Genomic DNA, 19,360 nt, shown 5'->3' with positions numbered 1-19,360 from the left:
TGAAATTCAAAATTAAACAATAAAAACTAAGCAGCACTTAAAATATTAAATTTTTTCTTTTTAAGCTAAATAACTTCAATTTTTATCTTGTTTCATAAATAAACTATAAACTTTTATAATTAACTTTCAAAAAAAAAGGCAATTTTTCATTTAACCAATTTGAATTTTCGCGGAACTTTGGTCAGAACAGATCGCGTACTCTGGTGGCGGTAAGCTCCCTTATTTGACAACTTCAACTTTCAACAGTTTATCACAGATGTCACCACTTTCTAAAGTCTAATGTCAGGGAGTGCGGTATCTTTGGTGCGGTGTGGGTCTATTTTTACGTTCCAAAAAATGTGAACTCTTTCTTTAAAAAGTTTCAGCTAAAAAATGAAAGTGGAACAAACAAATACTTCTTCCACTGATTTTCAACGATGAGGATAAATTTATGTCAATGTTCTTAAAGTTAATTGTGCTATCAGTTCGGGTTTTACCATGTGGAATGAGGTTATATTATTGTTGCGGTGGTCAGGTTTTTGATTTTGATCAATTTTGAAAATTGTTATTAACATATCCACATGTTTGAAGAAAAAATGGAAAATGTTAATAATAAGGAGACTTTGAACCTTCTGGATTTGCTGTCTGAAAGTGATTCTGATGTTTCGGATTTGGTTTTTACACCTCAAAGAAAGAAAAAGGTCAAGAGGTAAACTTGATTGTATCCTTATAAGCAGAAAATTTCAAACTTAAACATTTCGAATTGAACAATTCATAATTAACCTGTTGAACACGGCGTAAGCTTCACACTTTTTGCATTATGCCCCTCTATTCCTCTTTTTTTTAATGAATTCCTCTTCTTTCCCTTATTTTCAAGAAACATCCCCTTTTTCGCTATTTTTGGTTGAAAGTTCATTCTTTTTGGTTAAAAATTCTATGATTTTTGTTGGAAATTTAATTATTATGTTGAAAACTCAAATATTTGCTTAAGAAGTCATCTATTTGGTCGAAAATTGAATTGTTTTTGTTAGAAAAGTCATCTGGCTTGGTTCTTTTGGTTGAAGTATAATATTTTTTGTGTGAAAATTCGAACATTTGTTTAAAAATCCAACTTTTTTGTTTGCAAATTTACTTATTTTATGGAAAAATACCCTATTTTGTCTAAGTCAACCTTTTTCATCACAAATTCACCTGTCTTTGTGAAAAATTCAACTTTATTCATCGAAAATTCACCAGTTTTGTTGAACATTCGTCTTTTTTGGATTGAGAATTCTTCGTTTTGGATTGGGGACTCATGTTTTTAGTAGAAAAGTATAATCTCTCTCGATAAAAAGTTGATTTTCCTTGGTTGTGAGTAACCTTTTTTGTTGAAAATTTACATTTCTTCTGAAAAAATCGTTTTTTGTCTTGAAAACTCCCGTATTTTGTTCAAAATTCAACTATTTTGTTGAAAATTCGTTTCTTCTGCTTAAAAGTTAAAGTTTTTTATTTAAATTTAATCTTTTCGGGGGTCAAAATCATCCGTTTTCTAAAAAAATTGTACGATTTTAGTTTTTGTTGCGAATTCAATTGTTTTATTGAAAATGTTTCTTTTTTGGATGATTAAACTGTTTTTTATTTTTAATTAAAATGTGTTTTTAGCTGAAACATCAGCTGCTACATTTATTGTAGAGAAGTTATCTCGTTCATCCGTTTCTTTGCTTTTATCTCGTAGAAATCTGATCTCTTTTGGTCAAAAATTCCACTATTTGGTTGTAATTTAAATTTTCTTCTGAAAATACAACTATTTGGTTCAAAAGTTCTATTTTTGGTTGAAAAATTTTATTTAATCGTTTTCTTCTCGGATGAAAAACTCTTCCTTTTGGGTTGAAAATTCATCTTTCTTAGTTGAAAATGATTTTTTTTGTTTGTTAAAAATTTAATTTGCGTCTACAAAAATCGTCTTTTTGACTTGAAAACTCAACTGTTTGTTTGAAAATTCGATCATTTGATGGGAAATTCATCTTTGTAGGTTAAAACTTCAACTGTTTGGTTAAAAATTCAACTATTTTGTTTGAAATTCAATTGTTTTGTTGAAAATTCAACTCTTATTGAAAATTTGGTTTTATCTGGTAGAAATGTTATCTCTTTTGATTTAAATTTCTGCTTTTTGGTTGTAAATTCGACCATTTTGTTGGAAATTCGTATGTCTCGGCTAAAACTTCAACTATTTAGTTAAAAATTTTACTGTTTTGTTGAAAATTTAACTCTTATTAAAAATCCGTTTCTTTGGTTTTATCTGGTAGACATTGTATCTTTTTGGTTACAAGTTCGGCTATTTGGTGGTTAACTTAATAATTTTAAAAAAAATTTAATATTTAGTTCAAAAGTCGTATTTTTTAGTCGAAAATTTAACTGTTTTATTTAACTTTTTTTGTCTTCTCGAATGAAAAATTCGTCCTTCTGGATTGAAAATTCTCTTTTTTTGTTTGAAAAGTCATCTTTCTTAGTTTCAAATTATAGAATTATAGAATTTTTAGAATAAAAATCTTTTGATTTAAAAGTCTACTATTAAATTTTTGTTTTAGAATTAATCTCTTTTGGTTAAGAGTTCTACTATTTGGTTAAAAATGTAACGATTTTGTTGAAAGTTCATATGTCTCTTTTCTGGATTGAAAATGAACTTCTTTGTTTAAAACTTAATTGTCTTGTGAAAATTGGCCTTTTTGGCTTAAAAATTCAACCATTTGGTTTAAAAATTGTCTCTTTGGCTTGAAAGTTTAAGTACTTGGTTGAAAATTAATTTTTATTAGTAAAAAATCATCTATTTTGTTGAAAGTTTATCTTTTTGTTGTTCAAAGTCAACTTTTTTTTAGAACATTCTTTTTAGATGAAACGTTCATCTTTTTTTATTGTAAATTCGTCTTTAATCTTTATTTTCTATTTCAAAATTCGACCATTTGGTTGAAAATCCAACTATTTGTTTAAAAATTCCACTTTTTTGTTCTCAATTTACCTTTTCAGGTTTAAGACCCCACTTTTAGCCACATTATTGGGACTCAGGCCCACTATATGGCTTGCCTAATAGAATAGGTTTTTAACTTTTTTCTTTTAAATTTAAAAAATGCTCCTGTTATAATTTAAAAAAAAGATCCTCCTAAAAAAAATTCTAAATCAAATCTTTGGACAAAAATAAAAATGCTTCTACTCTAATTTGAAAAAAAGATCCCTCTAAAAAAATTATTTAGAAAATTTCTGGACATCAATAACAATAAAGGAAAGAAAAAATTCCCTTTAAAAAGAAAAAAACAATTTCCTCAAAAAAATCTTTGGACAAAAATAAAATAGAGGAAAGAAAAATGAGAATTTTTCTTTCCTCTTTTATATTTTTGTCCATAGATTTTTGTTAGGAATTTTTTTTCTCTCTTTTAAAACAGGACCTTTTTTCAAATTACAATAGGAGCATTTTATGGTGGTTCTTTTATTTTCAGGAATTTAAAAAAAGAACTTATTTTAAATTAAAATTTTTTTAAATTCTAAATTGGAATCAATTTTTAGACGACACCGTTCCAGTAATGCAGTGAAGGTGAAACAAAGCAGCTTCTGTGGTTGCAAAAGTTCCCAGATAAGAGTAGTCTCACTATGGATTGCCGCTGTTTTAATTACTGTATGGTTAATGGCCCTCTCTTGGTTGGCAGTAATATTATATGGAGAAATGGGCAAAATGGACACTTCTATTAAGTCAAGTAAGTTCATAATAAATGCTAATAATTACTAATAATTTACACTCAAGTATTGAAAAAGCATTTTCATATAAGAAGCAAGATGGAAGCATTCTTTTTTTTTTTAATCGTCATATTTTAAATCGATTTCTTACCAAAATGTATGAAATGGCTTGGGAATGTTCGAAGGATTCAGAATTATAATTCTGGAAGTCAGAGAATTTAAAACTGATCAGGAAATATCAGGGAAAATCTTCGTTTTAAGTTTATAAAATTTTGTGTGATTCGCACATTTTTCAAAAATTTCAAAGATTTTTTATGCGACATTATATAGGGTATAATCTCTTTTTTTTGAACCCTCGAAAAATGAAGAATTGTGGAAATTCAAGGAATTAAAAAATGATCGGGGAATACCAGGGGAATTGGGATTTTGTACCAACTCAAATCAAATATAAGCTGGGTGATTTTTATAGTTATTATATTTATTATAGACACTGCAATATAAAATACGTTTTTGTTATATTGAGGACTTTTTGTTGATATTAATTCGGAAAAAATTGATATGTCTCTAGAATAAAAATGTCAATACAGACAGTTTTTAAAATACAGATGTTCTTATGTATAAAGAAAAATTCAGAGGAGGAAGATGACTTTTCTACAATTAAAGATGAATTTTTAATCCGAAAGGATGAATTTTAAACAAAACTGTTGAATTTTCTACCAAATTGTTGAATTTTTTATCTATAAAGATGAATTTTCAAACCAGAAAATAATAATTTTCTACCAAAAAATGAAATATCAACAAAATACATTAATTTTCTACCGAATTGTTGAATTTTCAACCAATAAAAAATCACTTTTCAGCTAAAAATGTAATAGTTAAATTTTCAGTTAGAAACTAATTTTCAACGAGTTTAATTTGACGTAGAAAGAAGATTTTTTACAAATGAGATTAATTTTATATCCAATTAGATGAATTTTCAACAAAATAGTTAACTTTTCAAGCTAAGAATACGAATTTTTGAGATACCATTTGACTTTAAATCGGAAAAAAAACTTTCAACCTAAAATTTAATTTTCAATCAGACAAGAATAATTTTCTTCCCAAAAAGACGGATTTTCAACAAAAATAAAAACGAATTAAAAACCCGTTAAAAGAATTTTTTTGTAAAAAAATCGTCCTTCGTTAATTTCAACTAGCTCATAATTCATTTTCATTTTTGTTGAAAATTAGTTCTAACTGAAAATTTAACTATTACATGTTTGGCTGAAAAATTATGTTTTTTAGTTAATAATTAAACTATTTTTGTAGAAAATTGAACTATTTTGTTGCAAAGTCCTTTTATTTGTTTAAAAATTAATTTTTGAATCTGAAAATGTAGCTATTTTTTTTTAATTTCAACTAAAAAAAGACGACTTTTTATCAATATAGTTGAATCCTCACCAAAGTAATGAAATTTTAACAAAAAAGATTAATTTTTTCCAAAAAAGACGAATATTTAGCAAAAATGTTAAATGTTTAAATTAAAAAATAGAATCTTTGAAAAAGCAATTAACTCTTTGAATCAAGAAAGACGAATTTTTAACCAAGTAGTTGAATTCCTACTAAAAAAGATAAATTTTTCCTAAAATAGTTGAATCATCAACTGAACAGATGATTTTTAAACAAACAAGATAAATTTTCTATCAAAAAAGATATCTTTTCAAAAAAATACATGACTTTTCTACAAAATAGTTGAATTTTCTACATACAAATAATATATTTTCAGCCAAAAATGGAATAGGAAAATTTTCAATTTAAAAAGCCTATTTGTAACTATAATAAAACCAATACCTTCTCATTATGCTAAGAATGTAAAAAACGAATTATGAACCGGTTTAATTCAACTACAAAAGACCAATATTCAACAAATAGTTTAATTTTCTACACAAATAGCCGAATTTTTAATAAAATACATTTATCGTCTACCAATTAGTTGAAAATTCAGCTTAAAAAGAAAAAAATGTTCAACAAAAAATAGAACTGCTTCATTTTCAGATTCAAAAATTAATTTTAAAACAAAAAAAACGATTTTGCAACAAAATAGTTCCATTTTCTACCAAAGTATTTGAATTTTTATATAAAAAACATAATTTTCCAGCCTAAAACGTAATAGTAAAATTTTTCAGTTAAAAACTAATTTTTACCAAAATAAAAATGAATTATCAGCCAGTTGAAATTAAAGAAGGGCGAATTTTTTTGCAAACAGAATTAATTTTATATCCAAGTAGACGAATTTTTTATAAAATAGTTAAGTTTTCAAGCTAAGAAAACGTTGTTTTTTAGAAAACATTTAACTTTTAAATCGGAAAAGAAAAATTTCCAAACAAAAAAAAAAGATTAATTTTCTTCTCCAATAGACGAATTTTTAACAAAATGCATTACTTTTCTGACAATTAGTTGAAGATTTAAAATAAAAAGGAATCTTTAAATTGTCAGTTCGAAAAAAATCTCAAGAATAATGAAAACGAATTATAAACCGTTGATTTCAACTTAAATAAAAACGAATTTTAATAAAATAGTTGAATCCTTAACCAAAATAATGTATTTTTATCAATAAAGATCAATTTTTCACAAAAAGACGATTTTTGAGTAAAATGTTTACGTTTTCAAATGGGAAAGTAGAAAGTTTGGAAAAGCAGTTGAATTTTTTAAATAAAAAAAGATTAATTTTCAACAGGAAAGGCAACTTTTAATCAAGAAAAAAGAATTTTCAACCAAGTAGTTGAATTTCCTACTAAAAAAAGGTAAATTTTTCTCAAAACTGTTGAATCCTTAACCAAACAGATTATTTTTCAACAAACAAGATTCATTTTCTATCCCAAAAAGACTAATTTTCAAAAACATACTTGAATTTTCTACTTATAAATAATATATTTTCACACAAAAATGAATTCGATAAATTTTCAGTTTAGAAAGATAATTTTTAACCAAAAAACGAATTATGGAACGGTTAAATTCGACTAAAAAATACGAATATTCAACACAAAATTTTAATTTTTTACACAAATAGCCGAATTTTTAACCAAATACATTTCTCGTCTATTAATTTGTTGAATATTTAACTTAAAAAGAAAAATATGTTGAACAAAAATGGGAATAGCTACATTTTCAGATTAAAAAATAATTTTTAAACAAAACAAAAACAATTCTGCAACCGAATAGTTCAATTTTCTACCAAAGTATATGAATTTTTAACTAAAAAACATCATTTTTCAGTCACAAATGTAATAGTTAAATTTTTAGTTAAAAGCTAATTTTCAACAAAAATAAAAATGAATTATCAACGACTTGAATTCAATGAAAAAAGTCTAGTTTTTTACAAATAAGATTAATTTTATATTCAAATAGATTCATTTTTAACCAAATAGTTAAGTTTTCCAGCTAAGACGAATTTTTGAGAAAACATTTGACGTTTAAATCGGAAAAGAAGAATTTCCAACAAGAAAGTTAATTTTCAATCAGACAAGATGAATTTTCAACAAAAAAATCTTTGAATAAAAAAATATGAATTTTAAACAATAAGGTAACTTTTTATCAAGAAAGAGGAAGGGTCAACCAAGTAGTTGAATTTTCTACTAAAAAAGATAAATTTTCAACAAACGAGATTAATTTTATACCCAAAAAGTCAAATTTTCAGCAAAATACATGAATTTTCTATCAGATAGTTAAAGTCTCAACTTATAAATAAAATATTTTTAGTCAAAAATAGAATCAGTAAATTTAAATTTAGAAAACTAATTTTTAATTACAGTAAAAAAAACTAATGTTTAAACAGCGAAAAAATGTTGCAACAAAATAGTTGAATTTTTAATCGGGTATTTTAATTTTTCCACAAAATTGATGAATTTTCAAGCCCTAAGGACGAATTTTTTACAAAACAGTAGAATTTTCAATAAATAATGTATATCAGGATGAGGACCAACTAGTTAAATTTTCACCTAAAATGATGAATCATCAACAAAAAAAAAGTGAATTTTTTACCAAGTATTTCAATTTTAAACCAAGTAGTTTATTTCTCAATAAAACAAAGTATTCTCAATACAGCAGGTATATTTCAACAGGAAGATATTTCAATTTCAAATTTTAAAAAATTGAATTCAACCAAAAAGATTAATTTTTAAATAAATAATTAAATCTTCAATTAAAACAGATCTATTTTTAATCAAGAAGTTGTAGTTTTAATCAAAAAGATTAATTTTCTGACAAAAAATAAGATTTTTCAATTAAATACATGAATTTTCAACCAGAAGAGATCAATTTTCAATTTAATATATGAATGTTGAACCGAAAAAGAATTCTTAGCAAAATAGTAAAATTTGCAACCATAGATTTCAATATTCAAGCAAATCTTTGAATTTTTAACAAAAAAGTCTATTTTTTAACCGAGAAGAATAATTTTCTTTAAAAAAGATAAATTATTATGAATGAAATGAATGAATTTTTCTACTAAAAAATGTGAATTTCGAACTGAAAAAGATCAATTTCTAACCAAAAAGAAAATAGTTAAGTTTTGATTTATAATATTTATTTTCAAACAAAAATGAATTTTTTTTTTTAAATAGTAAGCTTTTCAACATAGTCATTTTCGTGGAGTTCTAAATCATTTTTTTTAGTTTTCTCTAGTTTTCTAGTTTCTAGTTTTTATAGTCGAAAGAAAATTAAATTCAGAAATTCGAAGCCGTTTGAAATAGTTTTTAAAGCTTGTTAGGAAACATATAAATTTAAAATCCACAAAATAACTAGGTAAATAAACCGCTTTCTCTCCGTTTCGATTTTTTTGAACTAAGTTAAATAAATATATATTTTTTAAAAACACAACTCAGTATTTTAAAAAATTACTGCATTTACATTACTTAGTTTCTATAGTTATCAAAAGTTTTAACGAATTTTTATGAGTAAAATGTCTTCTAATGTATCAGAAAAAAGATTTTGTCTTATTTTTAAGGTTTTTTTTTTATTTAAAAAAGCGATTTGTCAAACAAAAATTTTTCATGGAGCAATATTATATCAAAATAGTTCAAGATTTAGGTTAATTCAAATTTAAATAAATTAACATGATTAGAAAAACCCAATAAATTATTAGAAAAATTACTTGTATAAGAAATACGGTAAAAAAGATTCTGTAAAAAGTCAGATTTGCTAGCATTTCTTCCTCGGGTTTAATAATTTGTAAAAACCTTGCGACTTCTTACATAGTCACTGTACAAAATAAAAGCTGTTTTTATTTTATTTTTTCACTAATAATTTTCACTAATTTTTCATTAATAGAATATTCAGTTAAAAATTAACATTTTTACTATAGAATTTCAATTTTTGTTCCCAAATAAACAAAGATTAAAAAGTAATTTTTTTATTTGTATTAAATGTATGATTGAAAATAATAATCTACAGAAAGGGAGTGCACATTCGGTCATTACACAATGGAAGAAGATAATTAGGTCAATGCCCAGGTATTAATGATACTTACGCGTAATTGAAAGGATGTTACGTTACTCAACACTCGTATTCATTTCGGTACTTTAGTTTTAATTATCACGTTTTTATTTTCTTCTATCATTAAACGAAAAACTCGATATCCAATTTATTAGTCTCATAAAATTCCAGATATGCGAATGTAATTCGAATTCATCAACACATCAACAACAAAATTAAAGAAACATTTTCTAATCGTTTAATATTAATTTATATTTGTCATCGAATTAAAACGTGTTTTCTCTCCTCACATCAACGCATGCTCGCATATTTTAATTTTGCGTTGGAATTGTGGTTTAATATGTCCATTGTGACAGAAATGAATCATAAATCTTTTCAGATGAAGAATTTATGTTTCAGTTTAGACGGAAATAGTCTTATAGTGATAAATCTTGAGTGCATATCTTTATTCCAGCTGTAAAAAAAAACCTAGATTGTGGAAAACGTTAATGATATTTTAAACATTCATATAATCACAAATAGGATCAACTTTTTTATAATGAATGCTAATTGATGGTTAATTAGGAGAAATAATCAAAAGCATGTTTGAAACATTTTCTTATTTTTTATAACATAAGTCTCTTAAACTGCTCAATTTTAACATAAATTTTCAAAGTTTCTTCTGATACTTAATTATGTTTTAAATCCCGAATATTATAATAAAAGCCTATTGGTTTTTCTGAATACTATTTGTTTGGAATGTCCTCTTCTAAAACAATTCAATAGTCAAACATCCTTTTTAATGCAACAATTGCTTATAAATTTTTGTAAAAAAAAATTAATAATATTCCTTGAGTTAGCTTTTTGTATATTAGCATATTGTTTTAAATGTGTAAATTGTTTACTTTTTAACAGATTCAGAATCGTCTGATAAAAATCATTATTGTTTAATTTTTTTTTAATGATTTTTTCAAAATCATGAATTAATTTATATTTACAGCTGATCAACTTAAAATGTCTTTATATCAAAACATTTTAATTTCTTCTTCATATTTCGAAATTCTTTAAATTGAAAATTCACGCCTAAAATTGAAGACCCTAAATGGAAAATTTTTAGATTCAAATATTTCATAGTTGTGCATTGTAAACTGAATGATTATATAATTAAAGAATTGAATTCAGCATTAAAAAAAGAAATTAAACTTTTTTTAAATATGAAATTTATTATATTTGAAGTGATTGGATAGTTTTGTCTTCTAGAATTTTTGTATAATTCTCATTTAAAAAAATTAATTAAATGATATTTCCCGATTTACGGATTCAGTGGCCCATAGGATGGTCCAAAATTGCTTAGGAAATTTGTTTTCTCCCGAATTTTCATGCATATCGTCCCTAAAATTCTTTTAATTCCACAAAAAATAAATACGTTTTTATTAATTTGTAAATTTTTATTCAGACTCGTCAATATTAGCTGAATCAAGTTGAAACTCAACATTTTTCTTCGCAATTAGCTATAGAATACAAATTAATAATTACTTTTTAAATATCATCCCCGTAAGTCTGTTTTATGGAATCCCAAAAAAACCTCGTAGGTAACAAAAATTTTTTTGCGATTTTTTGGCGCTAATTATGCTAATTATGATTTTTTTTCAGTTTTTTAAATACAACTTGTTTCTATCATATAAAATTATACTGTCTACTGATAATGAGATGTTTACATAAATTGTTTAAACAATTTATTATTGGTTTTAGCCATTTTTTGTTAGAATAGAGATACAAAATCTCGGTTTTCCCCAATTTACAACTTATTTTTAACTTTTCAGTTAGAGTGAGACAATAATCATTTAAATTTAACAGAAATAATTATTTTAACAATTTTTTATTATTTATAATAATATTCTTCTATGATGATAATAATCCCAAAAAGTTGCGGTTTTTTGTGAAACATTCAACATTTTGTCTGCTTTTCACTTAGTGAGGTAATAATTAATGCACGCTAACAAACATATATAATTGTTTAAATAATTTATTATTATTTATAACTATCTTCTGTTAAATAATTTCTAGTAAGCTGCTGATTTTTCTGATATTTTTAACTTTGCTTTGGCTTTTTAGTAATAAACAAATAATAAATCAAGAATTGGAAGAATACTTTTTTTAACAGTCTCTTTCGTTTTCGTGAATATATTTTTCTGAAATAAAACAGATATTTCAAATATTCTTAAAATTTGCTATATGGGTCATAATAAATGTAAATTTCCCTTGAAGTAGTTACTAAAAGCGTTTTTGTTTAAATTAACATTCATATTTATTATTTTTTACTTAATAAAAAATCAAAGAAAAGCCGAAATTGTCCAAAAATTCCGCAACTTTCCAGCAGATAGTTATAAACAATAATTTGTTTAAAGCATTATGTTTGTTAAGTTGAATTAATTATCGCCTTCATCTAATTAAAAATTGGACTAAAACTCAACAATTGTAGCAAAAAACTGCAACTTTCGAACATTATTGTAAGAAAATATTTCTATGAATAATAATAAATCGTTTAAGCTATGTAAGTAAACAGTCTAATTATCAGTATAAATTAGTATTTAGTTTATTAGAAAATATTTGTATTTAAAAAAACCGCAAAAAATCATAATTGGCTCCAGAAACTAACAAACCTCCCTTTTTCACTTATGGGTTTTTTTTGGGCACTACAAAACTGACTTATTGAGGTGATATTTAAAAAAATAATTACAAATTGTATGCCTTATTTAATTGTGAAGAAAAATGTTGAGTTTCAACTCGACTCATCTAATATTGACAGTTCTGAAGAAAATGTACAAAAACGTCTTATTTCTTATGGAAAATACGTATTAAACTTCATGGGGCTTACAGAATCTCTAAATATAATTTTTTTCGCAACAAAAAATGAATGCATTTTTTTCGTAGGTTTGACCAAATTTGGGAGCGATATGCATGAAAATTCAAAAAAAAGTTCGGCCACCCTACTGATTCCCTTGTAATTTTCCCATTACATATGTATAAGGCGGAAATATCTTTTCTTTCCGAGAAATTTATTTTAATACATGATGGCTGATGTACAGAGAAATCAAAGAATATTATTTATATTTTTACTAAACTGTTTAAGCAATAACTGTATTACATTTTAAAATGCCAAATTTTTAACAAAAAATTAAGGAACGACTGAAAAATCCCAAAAAATAAAATTCCCGGCAATATAAAATTCCCAAATTGGGAAATCCCCGAATAATTAAATTCCCGAACAGTTTATAATATCACCGAATTGCAAAATTCCCGGCAGAAAATTGTCGAATTATAAAATATCCGAAATAGGAAATTCTCGAATTTAAACACTTAAAACTTTTTTTAAGACATTTTATTTCTTATTTAAAATTACAATAATTAAATATTGTTATGAAAAAATTTGTTTTAATGTTTAAAGTTTCCAAGATTGTATTTTTAAATTCATGATGGGGAATTGTATTGGGCCTCTGATATTAAATAAGTTGGTGTTTCTTTACATGGGCCTTAGGATCCAGTAATAAAAAAACTATTTTTTATTAAACAAGACGTTTTGACTTAAGTGGGATTCCTCTTCAGTGATTTATTTCTAAACAAAACAAAAATTTACATTTTTAGTAATATTCTTTCGATAAAAATGTCAGTGACGATAAATATATAATTTTATTAATTAAATTATAATTGTGATTCTTTTTGTTGCATAATTTATTTGTTGGTTCGGAATACAGTAAGTCTTATAATATTCATAGAAATAAAGAATATATAATGAATTCTAATTAGTTGTGAATAATCGCCAATAATTCACAATAGAACATAAATGAACTAATTGAAGAATTATATAATGTGAAAAAATACGAATAATTTGAAAACTGTTTTAAAAAACACCTTCTGGTTATGCATAATTTCTCTATAAAGACATTCTTTAAAAAAACTGATGAGATTAGAGAAATTATGGATAAACAAAAGCTGTTTTTTAAACCAGTTTTCGAATTATTCGTCATCTTTTTACATTATATAATTCTTCAATTTTGTCATCTATGTTTTATTGTGAACTAATTGCAAATTATTCACAATTAATTAGATTTTATTGCATATTCTTAATTTTTATGAATATTAGAAAACTTACTGTATTTCAAACAAAAACAAAAAAAAATTACATTAATTTAATTATATATTTTTCGTCAGTGACATTTGTATCGAAAGCATATTACAGAAAATGTAAATTTTGGTTTTGTTTTGAAATAAGTCAGTGAAAAGGACTCCTACATGAGTCGGAACGTCTTCTTAAAAAACACAGTTTCTTTATTACTGGATCCTAAAACCCATGTAAATAAATATCAACTTATTATATTTTTATTTAAAATATCAATAAATGCAACATAAATTTATGCAGAAATAATTTTTTCGATTATTGTTATTTTAAATTCAAACAATAATTTTAGAATCTTTAAAAATTAAAAGTAATTTTCTTTTTTATACAAACATTTGATTATTGTATTTTTGTTAAATTAATATTTATAAAAAAATAATTTGTTTAAATTCGTGAGTTTTTAGGTCGGATATTTTATAATTTGGCGATTTTCTTTAGGGAATTTTCAAATTCGGTAATATTATACAACGTAGTGAATTTCATCATTCGAGAATTTCCCCATTTATATTTTGATAATCCGAGTTTTCTTTTTTTTAATATAATTAATCACAACGTCTTATTTCTTTTGAAAAACAAATGATCGTGACAAATGATTCTCTGATTTTAGCATGGACTCCCTGCCCAATTTGAAATGAATTCGGTCTTATAATTTGTAGATCTTGCTTTTTTGAGTACAAATTTCTGATTCGCTTTCAGAATATTTTTTTCGCTCTTTCCATTATATCAACCCTCCTTTTCGGTCATTAGACCGTTTCGGCTACCCTTCGCTCGTCTCAATGTCGGCCAAGCTGGGGCCAACCCTCTTTAGTCGATATCAAACCGAAGCCGCGAGGATTACACGGAAATACGACGGCGACAGCACAGTCGCAGTTTTATTTGAGAATTGCTACGAGGCGGTTCGGTGGTCTACGCTTCGTGCGTCGTTTCATGTTATATTCATAAAATTGAAATGGCGCAAAAAATACGCCAAAAGTTTTAACAGATTGCAGTGAAATAACATGAAGAGTGAAAGTGTGATCCTGATTCAAACAATGTCTACTCTGGAAATGAAGGTACTTTATGGTTTGTTAATTAATTAGAAATTACGAGAGATACACTTCCTCTCAATTATGGACCTATTTAGAAACATATACTTCTATTTTTTATGTACCACAAACATTTACTTTTGAGATTCTAGGGATATCTTTATCTCAAAAAATAATTTTTGAAAGAATGCAATTAAAAAATAGATTTAAGTTAATGAGAACGTCATTAATTAGTGATAACAGATTTTGTATTCTCTTTGAGATAAGTGATTGAAGTTTTTTTTCTGGTTTGAGCGGTAGTGAAACACAAGTCAGTTGTTTTGTAGTAATTATAATTATAATGAATCTGATAGTAAATTGACATTTTAAAACTAATTTCCAATTTTTTAATTTTTATCTAAGAATGAATATTATTTGTCCCTATAGATTATAATTTCATTTAAATCTTAAAAATAAAGCTGTACATTTGTGAGAAATAACTAAGTCATTCTCACGTAAATACAATTTTTAAATCTATTCCTACGCTACATTTTCTGAAGGAGTTGAGACATAGATAAAGCAAAATAGTACAATATTATCATAATTATCAACTAATAAATCTGCTTGAACTATTTTTCTATGTATTTCTGTATTCCACAAAATAAAAATGTCATGGATTGCAATATTAACATAAGGAAAATTGATTATTTTAATTAAATTCATTTTCAGTCATATACATGTTTTTTTTACAAAGTTCTCGTTATTCTACCGCTGGAACAGAAAACCGGAAATTTTAGGCGACCGGGAAAAGCCGAGAAGACAGTAAATTTACTTTTTGTCGGGGAATTTTACAAATTTTTAAAAGAAAAATCTTAATCAATTTAAATATCACATTATATAAAACAATTTAAAGTAAGTTTGATGCAATTTTTTTTAATTTTAGGTTTAACTGTTAACTTTTTGAATTATGAAATCATTTAGTTTACAATGTGTGTGTACTACTAAAATCTTTCACTTCAAAATTTGCCATCTTAGTTATTTATTTTTAAGAGTCAATTTTCAATCTAAAGAATTTCAAAATTCAGCTTTGAAGTATGAAACACTTAAGAATGAGAAACGTTCGAAATTAATTTTTTGTAATACAAAACGTTTTAAACTCATCAACTGCCAATATAAAATAATTCATGATTTTTAAAATTGCACTGTAGCTCGAGTATTCAAAATTAAACAATAACTAAATGGAGTGTCAAAAAACTTACATATTTTAATGTTAAAAATTAAACTGTTTCAATTCGAAGCCTTAATAGTTAAACAAATTTAAACGTCTGATTGAAACTTCATAAGCTGTTTACAGTGTTGAAATAATTTCAAATTAATATATTCATAAATAAACGCTTTTATTAACATATTGTTTAAACTTAAAATATTAATTTTTTAACTCATTCATTTTGAAATTTTTGACTTAAACATTTTTTAAAAAATATTTAGCAACATTTGACTGTTCATTAAAAATGAGCAATTATAAATTAAATATATAAACTAAATAATTTCAAAGATAATTGTTTGAAATAGATAGCCTTGAATCGTTAAATATTTTCAGAGTTCCAAATAAACTTTGAACATTATAGTTGTATTTATTACGTTTAAACAATTTGAATTTTTAAGAGAAAGAGTCAAATTAGGATTTATAAATGACAATCAAATAAATATTAATTTAAAATTAATTAAAATGTAAATATGGTAACTTCTAAATTTAAAAATGTCCAATTTTCATTCTTGAAAATAAAAGTGTGAATTTATTTTTTTAACCAGAGATCTTTAAACTATTCAATTTATAAAAGTTTAACATTTTGCTGTTCAAGAGCTTTTAATTTAAAATTTTCAATTAAAAACTGTTAAAAGCTTCCACATTATTCGTGTAAATTATTGAGCGTTTATAATAAAATTGTGTGAATTAAAATTTTGCAAGAGTTTTAAGAGTTCGAATTTTTCATTCCAACGACTGAAAATTTTCTTCGAACCAGAAAATAAATGGGAAATTTTTTATTTAATTAAAAATGCCATCCAGAAGTTAACATCTTTGCGCAACTACCAAGCGCTTCCTGAAATATCGTTCAGGAAAAATGTAATTACCTGAAGACGTCTGTACTTCTCTCGAGGCTTTGTACTAATTTAAGAGCACTGAAATAATAACATTTCTTAAAGTGAATTTCCTTATCGCTAATTACCTACCTAGGATAAAATTCTCCTTAGAGTTTGAATTGTAAAAGAAAGTGTTAATTTTGTAATAGAATTTCATGATCAATTAACACGGTGGCCGTGAGTCAGGGAAAATCTGGAAATGAGAGAAAATACCGGAAATTAATTGGTCAGGAAAAGTCCAGGATTTTGATAAAAATCTTGCAAGATTTTCAATAACTGTGAATGGTAATGAATTTGGCATTTTTTTATGTAATTTGAAAATTTTAAATTGTCATTTGAAATGTTTTGTTCCTTTTATAAAAGATTCTATGTTATAAATTTCACAAGATTATGATTCTGGTCTTTGAATGTTAATGATCAGGTGTAATTAAAAATTGTTTAAGGAAAAATCAGGGAATTGTTAAACTTCCGTTTTGCGGCCGCGCTGATATAATATTCTTGTCAGTAATTTATTTGTCTTGTATTTATTTATTTTTTGCTTCCTCCAGTCGATTATATTTTTGGTTAAAAATTTTATTTTTTGATTGAAAATTGAAACATTTTATTCATGAAGTCGTCCTTTTTGGATGAAAATTATTGATTAAATTTCTACTATCACATTATTCGCTGAAAATTCAACTTTTTTGATTGGAAATAGATTTCTTTGGTTGAGATATGAACGATGTTGTTGGAAATTTATATTTTTTCATTGAAAATTCAACTATTTAAATCAAACTTGAACTGCTTTGTTAAGCATTATATTTTTTGGTTGAAGGTTCATTGGTTCATTTTTTGCGTTGAAAATTAAACCATACATTTTTTTAAATTGTAATAGCTTGACTATAAAGTTTGGTAGAAAACTAATTTTTTGGATTGAAATTTCCTTTTTTTTTGCGAAAAACGCAACTGTTTGGCTTAAAATAAACTTTTTTATCGAAAATGTATATTTCCGCGCGGTAAATAAAACTTTTTTGCAGAAAATTCATCTTTTAGCTTGAAATTTCAACAATCCGTGCCAACTTTTTATTTCTTAACTAAAGAATTATTACTTGTTGAAAAGTCATAATTTTAGTTGAAAATTTTATTATTTTGTTGGAGACTACTTTTTTTTACTGCTAATTTCACTTTTGTAATTTTTGGTTGGAAATTAATCTTTTTCAGTGAAAAATTTACTTATTTGATTGAAATTTCATGTATTTTGTTGAAAATTCGTTTTTTTGTTTGTTTTGAAATTCAACTGTTTCGGTCAAAAATTAATCTTTTTTTTTGACAATTTAACTACATTTTTTGTTGAGAGTTCATATTTGCAGGTTGCAAATTCAACTGTTTTGTTAAAAATTCTAATTTTTTGTAGAAAATCAAGCTATTTTGATAAAAATTCGTTTTTTATCTTGGGCTGAAATATCAACTGATACATTTTACTTAGAGAATTGCTTTTTTTGGTTGCAAATTGAGTTATTTTGTTGAAAATAAAACTGTTTTTTGTCAAAGTTTAATCTTTTTTTATTAAAAATTCGTCTATCTCGTCACATATTCGTGTTTGTACTTTGTAGTTTTTTTTTGTTTTGTTGAAAAATTCTACTCTTTTGTTAAAAATTTAAATATTTAATTGAAAATTGAAGTATCATTTTAAAAAGTCATTCAATTTTAATCGAAAATTCAAGTTTTTTGTTAAACATTCTTTTATTTTAACAGAAAATTCACCTCTTTGGATTGAAATTTTTTCAAATGTCTTCTAATGAACGTAGTTATGTGATTGAAAATTTAACTGTTTTTTTTTTAAGTTTAATCGTTTTTGTTGGAAAATTTGATCATGTGATTGAAAATTTTTCCTTTTGGTTTGAAAATTAATATTTTATGGTAGAAAAAGTCATCTTTTTTGGTTGACATAAATAAATTAAAAATTTAGAAATTTTAATCTGAATTTTTGTTATCCCATTAACAAAAGATTCTATAATAAAAAAGTCACAGGATTAAAATGTTGGTTTCGAATATCAATGGCCAAGAAAAGTAAAAAATTGGTCAGGGAAAAATCATAGAAAATTCAGGGAATTTTGAAAATGAATTATTTCTGACACTGATTAGGTTTGTTTTTCCGTAGTACTATTTTTAAGTTATACTTGAACAGAAGTTTATTATTTTTTAAACGCTTTAGTTTCACTTTAGTCAACTTGAGTGTAGAAATTTTTGAATTTTGCATTAAAATAAACCAGTTTACACGTGTAGACTATAAAGTTTCATAAACAAGAATGCATTGAAGGATCGATAAAAATGTCATACATGTATATAAATTATGTAGAAGGCAAAACGAACGACAAAATGAAGAGACTGGCCTTGTCTGACATTGTTGGTGATGTAAAATAATGTGGGGCTTAAAAAATGTCTCTTTTTTTCTTAAACAATGAGTCTGTTGCACCTAATTGTTAAGTGATCAATTGGTTCTTGTCCTTGAATTTTTATTCGGTTTCTGAGGTGCTAAATTCCTTATTAAATTCCTACATCGTTAAAAGTACACGAGATGTTTAGTGGCTCGTTTTTAATATAAACATTAATTTATTATTATAGTCAGACAAGGTCAGTAAATAAGAGGTGCTTCCGTTCTACAGTTAAATAAAACGATCGGAATTCAATGAGACATTAAATGTATATCATTAAGTACAAGTTCAATATTCTAATAATAGTTTGATACATGAGATTGCAGTTTTCAATTTCTGATTAATGGTGGCATCACATGTAGAAAGTAATTAATAGTTTTAACAAACGGTGCTTCTTGTTTTTATTCTTATCGCAGAATTCACACCGTTTCCCTCTTTTTCCTCTGAAAAAGTCAGGGAATTCTTGGTAGAAATTAATTTTTTCAACT

The 19,360-nt window shown here is 25.0% G+C and overlaps 1 protein-coding gene across 5 annotated transcripts in view; it reads left to right on the top strand.

Moving 5' to 3' along the window:
• Nucleotides 1-302: 302 nt before the first annotated feature.
• The window catches only part of LOC117167988 (kinesin heavy chain), a 47,017-nt gene continuing 27,959 nt past the window's right edge, over nt 303-19,360 (top strand). For 2 of the 5 annotated variants that reach the window (XM_033353288.1, XM_033353287.1), the window contains exon 1: nt 14,171-14,364. Coding sequence is in view for 3 of the 5 variants with exons in the window: in XM_033353289.1 (XP_033209180.1) it covers nt 561-688; nt 3,517-3,704 (316 nt within the window). In the remaining 2 variants the exon portion in view is untranslated. Of the gene's footprint in view, nt 689-3,035; nt 3,052-3,516; nt 3,705-14,170; nt 14,365-19,360 lie in introns of those variants that run through there. The other 3 variants (XM_033353290.1, XM_033353289.1, XM_033353291.1) reach the window with 3 other exon arrangements.

Source organism: Belonocnema kinseyi, chromosome 2, assembly GCF_010883055.1.
Source record: "Belonocnema kinseyi isolate 2016_QV_RU_SX_M_011 chromosome 2, B_treatae_v1, whole genome shotgun sequence".
NCBI lineage: Eukaryota > Metazoa > Arthropoda > Insecta > Hymenoptera > Cynipidae > Belonocnema > Belonocnema kinseyi.
Note: the sequence above shows the minus strand (reverse complement) of the source record. Positions and strands in the feature narration are given on the sequence as shown.